The 12,714-nt window shown below is 41.0% G+C and overlaps 1 protein-coding gene across 1 annotated transcript in view; it reads right to left on the reverse strand.

The window, feature by feature from the left end:
- Positions 1 to 1,329: 1,329 nt before the first annotated feature.
- Positions 1,330 to 12,714, reverse strand: part of LOC141046816 (uncharacterized) — a 35,329-nt gene continuing 23,944 nt past the window's right edge. Inside the window, exons 3-8 of the mRNA XM_073541438.1 lie at positions 12,076 to 12,136; positions 11,801 to 11,868; positions 10,331 to 10,433; positions 6,342 to 6,460; positions 3,237 to 3,382; positions 1,330 to 2,713 (exon numbers count right to left, since the gene is read on the reverse strand). Coding sequence (XP_073397539.1) covers positions 2,611 to 2,713; positions 3,237 to 3,382; positions 6,342 to 6,460; positions 10,331 to 10,433; positions 11,801 to 11,868; positions 12,076 to 12,136 — 600 coding nt within the window. The 3' untranslated portion in view covers positions 1,330 to 2,610. The remainder of the gene's footprint in view (positions 2,714 to 3,236; positions 3,383 to 6,341; positions 6,461 to 10,330; positions 10,434 to 11,800; positions 11,869 to 12,075; positions 12,137 to 12,714) is intronic.

Below are 12,714 nucleotides of genomic sequence, written 5' to 3' on the forward strand. Positions count from 1 at the left end.
AACACAACACTTCTTTATTGGTAGATATATGAAGGTTCACAGTACAAGCAGCTTTTTGTCTCTGGATGGGAGTCCTTGGCATGCCGTAGCCGGTATGTCACTCTCTGAAAGGGGAACTGTTACTCCCTAGACTTCAGTCCAGAGCCTCTCACCTAGCCAAATCAGTTCTCAGTCTTTGCACTGATGAGGTGCAATACACTGAAACACCGTGTCTGCAAGTTGAGATTCTGATTTGGCTTATATCCTATGTCACATTTCAAGGCTCATTAAAGGGTTCATGGTGATTTGTGGGAAAGCTGCTTACAACAAGCAAAGCTATAGTGTTCAAGTCCTCTTCTTCTCTGAAGAGACAATTTACATTTTCGTCAGGTAATGAACACATCCAAGAAACTAAAGCGACCCGTACACAATAGCTGTTAGACCAATGATGGTTTGTCCAGCAGCCATCTCTCCCGATCCTTCCATACACAGGAACAATCTGCAGACAGATCCTGGTTTTCTGAGGGAGCGCTGCTGGACTGTTTTGGTGGCTGCTTATCTCACCGAAAACAAAATGATCACCATTCCAAAATAGGACATGACAGATACTTATCTTCCCTGATATCCTTTGTCGGGAGGGCCCCATACACATTAGACTGTCGTCTGAGCCTGCCGATATCAGCAAGTTGGGCCAAATGCAATCATTTTCATGAAGGATAATGGTCATTAGTGCACATTTTTTATGTACCGCTTCTTTTTGCTTAGTTCTGATTAGCGTAAACGAGAAGGTCCAAGATCAAACATGTTGAAATCCAACATGTCTAAGGCTATCTATACACTAGAGATTTTAGACATTCATAAACGCCAATTTAGAAAATCTTCTGCACCCGTCAGTGCCTATTCACAACATGAATGAGTGTGACAGGTGCTAATTGGAGGCTGATATCTACCGTATATGAAATGTGGTTTGCAGTGTCATTTTATTTTCAGCATTTTTCGATATGCAGTTGTTGCGAAGTTGCTCCGTAACACATCTAAATTTCATCATCAGAAGTTGATCCATAATTTACTTTTTTAACTTGTTTCATTGTTTTCCAAATGGCAACCTTCAGAGACCATTACTAATATCCCCTTCTTTCCCTCGGTCATATTGTACAGTTTGGGCTGCCCTCATACCAAGTAGATCAACAAATAATTCCAATCATTTTCAGGTAATGATAATTTAATGTGGATGTACCATTTAGGAGGAATAATGTGTCCCATTATTTTCTTCCCCCTCACAGATACTACTACAAACCAATGTCTTTGAAGCAGCCTGCCGCAGCAAGAACATTCATAACAGCCGAGGCGTATTTTCTTCAATTCCTATTCATTTATTTGTGTTTGTTTTTATGCAAATTTAAGTAAGCTGATCGTAAAGTATCTTTACACACAAATAAGGAAAAACCTGTCAATCAGGCTAAGTCCAACAGGAAGAAGACAGAGGCGGTACCAAGCACCTGACACTTCTCTTCCTTTCTGGTTCATTTTCAAACAATTATTCTGAAATTGTGCAGTTTTTCAGAGCAGGGGAGTGTGCACACTTCTTTTTCCAGCGGATTCTGCTCCGAAAACTTCCTAGAGAAAGCCCTATCTAAACTCTCAAGAGACAGAACATATGCATTTCCTAACAGCTTTGGGATACCAAGGACGTCAAGATTTAGAGAAGTCAGCAGACCACATGCTTCAAGCGTTGTCCGCTCAAAAGACACGCTATACTTTAGAATAGAAGTCAAAAGGAAGGCTCGAAGGATGCCCTTTCTCCTCCCACCTTGCTGATGTCTTCTTCTAGTTCATGCGGGTCATGCTAAATGGTTCCTATCTTGTTCCAGATGTTTTATCTAAACAGGTTACACAATAAGTGGCACTATATACTTCATCAGACATCCAGCATGCCTGAGTTGTTACAATACATTTAATCACATTAAATACAATTTATTATTTTTTCTTCTTACATTTGAGCACAGAATTTAACAACTTTTAAATGGAATCAATCAGTCCAAACTGACGTTATAAACTAAGCACATAGCCTGGAAGGGGATACAGCCAATACAAAAATAGCACCACTAGTGCTTAAATTGCTGACTCCATTCTGCAGAAACTGAAGACTAATTGAATATGCTAGTAATGTCACTCAGTGCACCCTTGGTGTGGCCAAGAGGTTGAATGCATCTTTCCGCACACTGATTTTGTTTGTCCCCACTCCCTTAGTGGTGATTGACAGCGCTGGTTGTCTGAAGCGAGAACTCTGCAAAGGAAAGGTCAGGCAAGCCAGCGCTGTCCATCACCATTGAGTGAGACGGGGACATGCTAAACCAGAAAGGACACCAAGGGAGCATCAAGCACCATAATCTGCATAATTTATTAATCTTCAATTTATGCAAAACGGAGACAGGGATAAGAACACTGAAGATGTAATTTTTTATAGGGGCTTCATCCCCTACAAGGCTGTGTGCTTACTTTATACTGTCAGTTTGGGCTGTCAGACTAGATTCTGCAGAGTTGTTAATTTTGACCAAGACTTGATATCTGGAGAATCCTGTGATAGTTCAGCATATACTGTATGAAACTGGCTTCAAAAATTACAGAAAATCAGTATGATAAAGAGAACGCCAGAACAGACATTATTTCACCAGTAAGCTCTTCAGGAAGTAAGGAGACTGTTGTAATAATTGTTTGAGTTAGTCCTAGCAACCTGGAAAGAAAGAATACGAAGTCGGTCAATTCATAGATATTTAAACTCTACTGTATTCAAAATGTACAATAAAATGGTTTAGAATATTTTACTGGTCAAAGTTTGTGCATTAGGGCAGTGTCCATGGGCCAAGGACTGTAAGGCTTCAAGACCTCTTAGTCATTTACAACTCTTTAAAGTTTAGGTTTATTATTAGGTTGGTTTAGTGGCCCATGACCTTCAGTGCAAAGTGCAAAGATCACTCTCAGTCTGATCCTGATATTCATTTATCAATGTTAAAATGTTATGACAGATGGTAAATATTTGCTTACGCCTTAGAGAATTCCATTTCCAGCAATCCTCTATTCTTTTATGTTATGAGTTATCACTTACATGTGTTGTAAACTGGCCCTGTAACGTGCTGCAATGAAGACAGACAACTGGAACTATAAATGGCATTGTCTTCACAGCCCAGTGATGGTCAACATTCTCCGCTTTGTGATCTTTTTACAGTTTTGGAAATTACATACTCAAATTATATTACCATGCAAGAAGATGTCCTGGTAAGAGGGGTTCCTGTCTTGTCCCCTCACAAGTAGTCAGTGCGGTTTTCACAGACTTAAAGTTGGTTTCAATATCTCTCTTTAGAACATCCAAGTATAGGCATCCATTAAAATAACTGAGAACTTTCTGGGAAAAAGAACAAAGAAAATTATTAAAGAGAAAGAGATATTTTGCCATCTCCTAGTAGTAACCTTTTGTGCACGCAATATATTTTTCAGGCAGATTACCCCCGAAATACACCTGAAAAAGCACTTAAAAATACTACAAAGAATTAATACATGCGCTGCAATGTCAAAACCACTTGTGCATGTGTGCAGTCTTTTTGAGCTTCTTTTAACCACTTCACGCTTCAAAAGTAGTGAAGGAGCTAAAGGAAGTGACCGGTCTTGTCTTCAGGTGGCCCTGTCCTGTCTTTAGGTGGCTTTAGTTTTGGAAGCTGCTTACTAGTTCATAAAGTACCGGTATATATAGTTTTTTTAAAAAGTTGAAAAAGTAGCACAAACAATATAAGAAAAAAGGGGGTGCACGCTCCCAGGTATAGACCAAACCTTTAAAGCATCCATCAAAAATTGAAAGCAGCACGCCTTTTGAAAAGTATGAAGAAAATTTATTCAGCCCATCAGGCTATGTGCCCATTCAGTGCAACATTTTCGGTCCAGAAAGGCTGCTTGAGAAAGGTTCGCTCCCTTTCTGGACCGAAACGTTGCACTGAATGGGCACATAGCCTGATGGGCTGAATAAATTTTCTTCATACTTTTCAAAAGGCATGCTGCTTTCAATTTTTGATGGATAGTTTTTTTAAAAGAGATGACGCAAAAACTATCAAAAGACACCAAAGAAGATGCTTCAGGAAAAACACCGCTGACATTTTCGTGAAGCATTTTCTGCATCAAAAACTCAGCAGTACGCCATCATTTAAAAGATGATGTGTGTATGTGCCCTAAGTAAATTTTCATTTCAGCTGTTTCTTAATTTTTTTTTTCTGGAAATAATGTATGGTAACTGATTGTGCTGCCAACTTAATTGTCACCCAACTTTTTCAGACCATTGCTTAGCTATGCCTAATATTTCTACATAATTTACCTGTCTGGATCCTAGGAAATATTCTAGCTAAACATTCTTGTGCAAATGTTTAAGGCATGTATGAAAAAAATGCTGCAAAGTAAGAATGCTTTTAAAAATAGAAGCATTAATGTTTAATTTTTTTATCAATTAAATGCAAAATGAATGAACAAAAGACAAATCTAAATCAAATCAATATTTGGAGTGAGCATTCTTTACCTTCAAAACAGCATCAAAGCATCAGTTCTTCTTGGTACACTTGCAGACAGTTTTTGAAGAAACTTTTGAAGGCTGTATGTTGTCCTCCTCCAGAATACTTTTGGAGCCAATCATATGGCTCCCTGATGATATTGTCTGATAAATAAGAATCTGCCTGTATTTCTCAGGACTGAGTAGACCAGACCATTCATGCTGACGAAATACCCAACGCCATCTGCTGAAATGCAGTCGCAAACTTGCAATGAACCTCCCCCACCCTCCACTGTTTCCTGTAGACACTCATTATTGTACCGCTCTCCAAATATTGGGTGAACAAACTGTCTACATCTGTGGCCATTTTTTTGCACCCCAGTTCCTATGTTTTCATTCATAGTTGACCTTGTTTACATGACAAAGATATAGTTTTTTCATCTGCTACTCTAAGATTCCTTGGCTGACCAGTGAGTTTACGGTACTCAACATTGCCCGTTTCTTGGAGTTCTCCATGCTGACAAATACAATCAGATACTTATCCATCATGCAATGTTATCATGGAGGCATCTGATTGGCTCCAAATTTATTCTGCCGCAGGACAACGGCCCCAAACATACAGTCAATACCATTAAGAACTATCTTCAATCTTTAAAAGAACAAGGAATCCTGGAAGTGATGATTTGACCCCCACATAGTCCTGATCTCAACTTCATTGAGTCTGTATGGGATTACATGAAGAGACATAAGGATTTGTGTAAGCCTACATCCATAGACAATCTGTGGTTAATCTTCCAAGACTTTTGGAACAACCTTCCTGCCAAGTTCCTTAAAAAACTGAGTGCAAGTGTATCTAGAAGAATTGATACTTTGATGCTTTGTGTAGGCAAGCACCAAATTTCGATTTGATTTAGATCTCTAAAGGGCCTGTCACACTAAGCGATATCGCTAGCAATATCGCTATAACTTGTGACGTTATAGCGATATTGCTAGCGATATCGCTGTGTGTGATACTTACCTACAACCCGCTCCCCCGCTGGTTATCGCTGATCGCGCGAGAACGTCCTGGACCGTTTCTCATCGTCAGCTTCCTGCGGCGCTTCCTGCTGTGACGACGAGCGACGCGTGGAGCCGGGCGGGAGGACGCAGGATCGCCTGGTGTGACAGGTAAGTAGCGACCCCCATCCCCAGTGATGTCGCTGGTGAGATCTGCCTGTGTGGCAGCTCACTAGCGACCACTTAGCGATGTACCAGAGATCCTGACCGCGTCATATCGCTGGTCGGGATCGCTGGTACATCGCTAAGTGTGACAGTACTAATGTTCAGTTGATAAAAACAAACTATTGATACTTCTATGTGAAAAAGTATTCTCACTTTGTAGCATTTTCCATATCTGCCTAAAACTTTTGCACAGTACTGTGTTTATTTAGACAAGGTGAAAGCAACAAGCAGTGTCAAGGTTCATGTTCTCATAGATCGGCAGGCATATCTTCTATTGTGCAAGTATAGGACAATAATACGTATACTATAGTATGGTGAAGGAGGTAAAACATGAAATATTGAGGGGTGGATTTAAAGTGATGGGATAACTACACAATACTTCATTGGATTTCTATTTTTAAAGAGCACTTGCCACAGGGCCATCCTTTCTATTTCCTTTTTTTTTGTCCAGGGGACTATAATAGTCAATCCCGTTTTACTGATTTCCCTGGGTGCCTCAGCAAAAGAAGAAAGCAATTCTCTTAGCACAATGCCTTGTATACAAAGCAAATAAAATAGCACAATCTCTGACAAATATGAAGTATGGTAATAAACAATAGAGAAAATTACTCACATACAACACCGACAGCTGATGAGCTACATATTTATGGCTTCCCAAGTGCTTGACGTCGTCTTCGAGTTGTTGGCTCAAAACCAACAGCTGATTAAGTTTGCCTATATGAGCATAGTAGTCTGTAAAAAAAAACCAAGCACAGCAGTAGCATAAATAAGCCATAAAAGAGATTGCTGCATGGTTTCTAGATTACAACACAACCAATGGCATTCCCATAGTTAAGGATTTATCTCTTACTACCTGGGTTATAAAGGTGAACTCATGTGTGGCAGATTTGTTACTTAAATTCCAGTCGTTATCAGTGTTAGTTTGTTTATAGGACTCAAAAGCGCCATAGAAGTGAGCCATGCTAAAGGTATGGTAGGCAACCGATTGGGGGTCCCACCTGGCAACAGGAATTACAGCGAGCAATTCTAGGAACAAAATAATTATAGGAATGTGATGGTCATTGAGTTTTTGTCATATGTTTCCTACAAACTGTCGGAAAAAAATCCATCCATTGTACTGTGCAATGATACTATTGCCCAAATGTATGACAGGGATCCTGAAGCCATGGGAAACCCTCAAGATTCCACAAAGGAGATGTCTGGAGTTTGTGTTTATTTAAGGGTCTGGTATGGTGCCTACATTTTCTTTCGTCATTGGTCGGAGTTTATTTAGGGAACGTTTGTTTTTGTGGGGTGTGCATATTTTTTTAGCTCTGGCATCTGTATTTATTACACCTATATGAACTTATATTTATTTCAGAATTTAGTCACAGGACTGTTTTTACTAGGGGATATGATCTGTGTTTCTTTTTAATTTGGGGGTGTGATGTAAAACGTATAGCTGGAGGTGTTTGGGAGCATGGCCTTCATAAAGGGCAGGCATATGTTAAAACAATTGCTTATTACAGCTTAGAAACATGAAAAGTAGGCAAGTATATTTTGTGAGAGATTTGTGTGTTGTGAGGCAGTGACTGGTGTTACATGTGAGGGTGACTATGTTCCCCTAGGATGCGCATGGAGGCGTATTGAGGCCATGAGGGTGCATTGCAGTTACAGGAATAGCTGTGGTTGCAATGCAGACTAAAAGTGAGTCTAGGTCTTGGACATGCTGGTTGTCCAAGGCAGATTTAGGGAAAACCTGCTCTGGGTTTGTGTTTTGAAACAGACTGCAAGATGGTAGTGTTGCAGTCCATTTCATTCCTGGCCAGGTTTTCCATGTGGCTGAAGGCTACTGGTTGCTAGTTAAAAACCCTGCAGTATAGGGTTTGGGTGTATCAGGCCCAGAGCCAGTTGGTGTTTGTTAGAGTGCAGAGAAGTCAGCTTTGCAGAGTTCCACCTGTGTGAGGCAACACAGGCCTGCAGAGTCAAACCGCCAAGGCAGCTGAAGAGCCTGGCACCCATAGTGTACACAGCGGTGTAGTCACCCACGGATCTGGTCATGGATGAGGACTGGCGATTAACTGTAAACTGAAGAATATGGTTCCCAGCTGTGATCCGGAGGATATCGTGTTCTGTGTAAAGCCGATGGCAACTTGCCAGAGAAGGACTGGCATGTTTAGTGACTGTAATACAGAGGATATGTTTCCTGGCTGCGATCCGGAGGAAATCGAGCTGTGTTTTGCTGAGCTGAACATTAAAGAGACGTTTTGCTTTGAACTTTCCTGGGTCACTGCCTCATCACTGCATAAGTGTGATACTGCTGCACTACAGTGTGGATGTCTGTATATTAGGATCCCTGTACGCTCAGCTCTGGCCAGCCGGTTGGACCAGTGATTGGAGCACCAGACAGCATTGGTTTATTTGCTTTTTTTTCTTCCCTACACAAAAGTGTCCACTGTAAATTACTGCAAAAACAATAATCAGAAAAGAAAATGACCTTGTTTGCTTCCTTCTTAAACCTATGCTTCTGATGTTGTATCATTCATTTATCTGAAGGTTTGTAACATCTCATTCTTATAAACTATTTAAAAGTACCGGTATATTAAATTCATCTGCAAAATAACCAAATCAATGATAAAAACAATGAAACTAACCAAAGGATCTTGAAAAGCTGTCAAGTAGAGATGAATCAAACAATCTACAGATCTCTGGTCCATCGGCTATGTCAGTAGTCCGTGGCCACCAGATGGGAGCTCGGCGACTGTCTCCTATTTGCTGGACTCTCTAAAATCTCTTCTGATTTGTAGGCCAGATTCAAATACGTTGTTGCAGCATGATGCATGTATGACGTCGCACCAGTTCTACTCATCAAGCGAGCCACCAGGAATGCAGATAGAATGTGGTTCGCAGAGCTCTCGTCCAGTGGCTACAGACATGGCTGCTGGACTAGTGTTTTGTGAATCCATTCGTTCATCTACAGTACCAACTAAAAAAAAAGTTAAAATGTTGTCAAAGGTAGCACTTGGGTCTTTCTGCACAAGATGGCAGATAGCTCTGACACAAAAGAAAGCTAACAGTGTATTAAGATCTCTCTGCAGCATTCGACACTGTGGATCATCAGCTCCTCCTCACTATGCTCCATTCCATTGGCCTCAAGGACACCGTTCTCTCCTGGTTCTCCTCCTATCTCTCCGACCGCTCCTTTACTGTTTCTTTTGCCGGTTCCTCCTCCTCTCACCTTCCCCTTACTGTTGGGGTTCCTCAAGGATCGGTTCTAGGCCCCCTCCTCTTCTCCTTGTACACTGCCCCTATTGGTCAAACAATCAGTAGATTTGGTTTCCAGTACCATCTCTATGCTGATGACACCCAATTATACGCTTCTTCTCCTGACATCACGCCAGCCTTTCTAGAAAACACTGGCGATTGTCTAAACGCTGTGTCTAATATCATGTCCTCACTATATCTGAAACTGAACCTGTCAAAGACTGAACTCCTGGTGTTTCCTCCCGCTACTAATGTACCTATACCCGACATTGATATTTCTGTGTGTGGTTCCACTATTACTCCCCAGCAACATGCCCGCTGTCTTGGGGTCATACTTGATTTCGAGCTTTCCTTTGCCCCCCACATTCGATCACTGGCTCGCTCTTGTCATCTGCACCTCAAAAACATTTCTAGAATTCGACCTTTTCTTACTTTTGACTCTGCAAAAACTCTTACTGTTTCTCTTATTCATTCTCGTCTCGACTATTGTAACTCTCTTCTAATCGGTCTCCCTCTTACCAAATTCTCCCCTCTCCAATCTGTCTTGAATGCTGCAGCCAGGATCATATTCCTCACCAATCGTTACACCGATGCCTCTACCTTGTGCCAGTCATTACACTGGCTACCCATCCACTCCAGAATTCAGTATAAACTTATTACCCTCACCCACAAAGCCCTCCATGGCTCAGCACCATCCTACATCTCCTCCCTTGTTTCAGTATACCACCCTACCCGCGCCCTCCGTTCTGGTGATGACCTGAGGTTAGTATCCTCAATAGTCAGAACCTCCCACTCCCGTCTCCAAGACTTTACACGTGCTGCGCCAATTCTTTGGAATGCACTTCCCAGGTCAATACGATTAGTCCCCAATCCCCACAATTTTAAGCGAGTCCTGAAAACGCATTTATTCAGACTGGCCTATCGCCTCAACACATTAACCTAACCTATCCCTGTGTGGCAGAGCCAAAAGTTTTACCATAACCAGGTTCCCAGCATTATGTTCCCACATGCTTTATGCATCCATTAGCCCTCTGTGTCTGTACTGTTACACACTTAACATTATGGCTGGTCCATACAATCAGGGCAACTGTTACCACCCACCTTTCGTGTCTCCCTCTTTCCTCATAGACTGTAAGCTTGCGAGCAGGGCCCTCACTCCTCTTGTTATTTGTTATAATCTACTGTATGTGATTATTGTTATGCTGTAATGTCTATTGTCTGTACAAATCCCCTCTGAAATGTAAAGTGCTGCGGAATATGTCGGCGCTATAAAAATAAAATTTATTATTATTATTATTATTATTAAGTGTCACATAGTAAATGGGGATCATTCAGACACTCTGCCTCTTAAAAACTTACCATCCATTGGAGGTCTCTCTAAAATATCAACAGGTCTCTCGTGTATAATGTATATCTCAACCCTTGGGAACAGTACAGATAACCCTGAAGTGTCAAGATAGTCCTGCAGGAAAAAGAAATGTACGGTATACTGAATATACAATATCATTGATGTGTATATTCACTATATAGTATACTGTATGTTTAGGGATAAATATCTTACAAGAAATACCTAAAGCACTTCCACCTTTAAGAGATTTCCCCAATTCGATGCACCTCATTCAAGGTAGTTTTACCATTGAAATGCCTGGGTATTCCTCTAAATCGCATGTGCCACCTACTGACATTATCTCTGACATTAATTATGCAAATTGTCTCTTCAGAGAGGAAGAGGACTAGAACTCTAGTGCCACCTATTGGAGGTAGCAATCCTAAAAGTCAATGTTGACCCTTTAACGAGCCTAGTTACATGACTTAGGATAAAAGCCAAGCCAGAATCTCCATTTGCAGACACTGTGTTTCGGGGTACTGCCCCTCATCAGTGCAAAGTGGGAGAAGATCTGGTTTGGCTGTGAGAGAGGCAACTGACCGATATCCAAGAAGTATCATTTCTCCTTGCGGAGAATAACATGCTAAGCATGTCGAGGTGAGGAGACTTAGAGCCGCAATGCTCCTCTGGGAAATATGCTAATTATGCAAATTGTCTCTTCAGAGAGGAAGAGGACTAGAACTCTAGTGCCACCTATTGGAGGTAGCAATCCTAAAAGTCAATGTTGACCCTTTAACGAGCCTAGTGAGCCCCCCTGATGAGGGGCAGTACCCCGAAACACAGTGTCTGCAAATGGAGATTCTGGCTTGGCTTTTATCCTAAGTCATGTAACTAGGCTCGTTAAAAGGTCAACATTGACTTTTAGGATTGCTACCTCCAATAGGTGGCACTAGAGTTCTAGTCCTCTTCCTCTCTGAAGAGACAATTTGCATAATTAGCATATTTCCCAGAGGAGCATTGCGGCTCTAAGTCTCCTCACCTCGACATGCTTAGCATGTTATTCTCCGCAAGGAGAAATGATACTTCTTGGATATCGGTCAGACGCCTCTCTCACAGCCAAACCAGATCTTCTCCAACTTTGCACTGATGAGGGGCAGTACCCCGAAACACAGTGTCTGCAAATGGAGATTCTGGCTTGGCTTTTATCCTAAGTCATGTAACTAGGCTCGTTAAAGGGTCAACATTGACTTTTAGGATTGCTACCTCCAATAGGTGGCACTAGAGTTCTAGTTCTCTTCCTCTCTGAAGAGACAATTTGCATAATTAGCATATTTCCCAGAGGAGCATTGCGGCTCTAAGTCTCCTCACCTCGACATGCTTAGCATGTTATTCTCCGCAAGGAGAAATGATACTTCTTGGATATCTCTGACATTGTAAGTTCATTGTGGCTTCATGTTGAGGACCAAGGTATCTGATATTGTAGTTTTTGCAGTGATACCAACCTCTAGGCCAGGTGCTGGCTCAGGTAAGAGACTTAAACACTCCTTCATTCTTTCAACGATTTCAGAACCTAGATTGAAGGGAAAACAATTTGGTGTAATTTTAACATTATTTTTTCTGGTTATATTTTTACATCTTATATATAGATCACAAAAATATCAAAAGTACATATTACATTTTACTTATCAAATTTCACCAAATGTCATCACACAGATGTTATTTGTAGACAAATGAAAGCTATTTACGGTAGCCAATTAAATTTTTTTTTATTACTCACCTAATATGTGAAATATGGCAGATTCCCCAAAGACCATACCGTCCGCAACTTGATCCTGTAACTATTGAAAAAGTTAGATTTTAAGTTAAAGTAAAAATTTAAGCAGCAGAAAACATTTTGAATATACCACACAATACATACAAAAGATCGGTGATTCTGTGTATTCCAGATCCACTCAGCCCTCGGACATCTGTGATTTTATAACATGAAGTGTATATACTGCAAATAGGCTGAGATCGCAGAATAACTGTAGAACACCCGAACGTTGGGCTCAAAAGGTCCAACATTGTGAAAACGGTCCTATAAATAAAATGTGGTATTTAGGGGCCACTGGTGAACTCCGGCAGAAAAGGGCCCCTATGCAAGAACAATTTATGGTTTTTTTGCAGTCCAAATTCCCATCATAATGCACAATTACATTTGCTTTGGAGGGAGGTAGAAGTGGCCCCTTTACCTCATGGGCCCTTGTGCGGCTGCACAGGTTGCACCAACGGTATGTCAGCCCTTGTTGGGGATACTATTACAGATTTTGTAAAGTTTCAACTCTGGATGCCAGCATATGATTTTATTCCTTCATTGTTAATGTATTCTAAAAATAATGCAGAGCTTTACAATGTCTTTTATATAAAACTGAGAACT

The sequence above is a fragment of the Dendrobates tinctorius genome, unplaced genomic scaffold (genome assembly GCF_039654945.1).
Source record: "Dendrobates tinctorius isolate UK_male_01 unplaced genomic scaffold, ASM3965494v1 ptg000121l, whole genome shotgun sequence".
Lineage (NCBI taxonomy): Eukaryota > Metazoa > Chordata > Amphibia > Anura > Dendrobatidae > Dendrobates > Dendrobates tinctorius.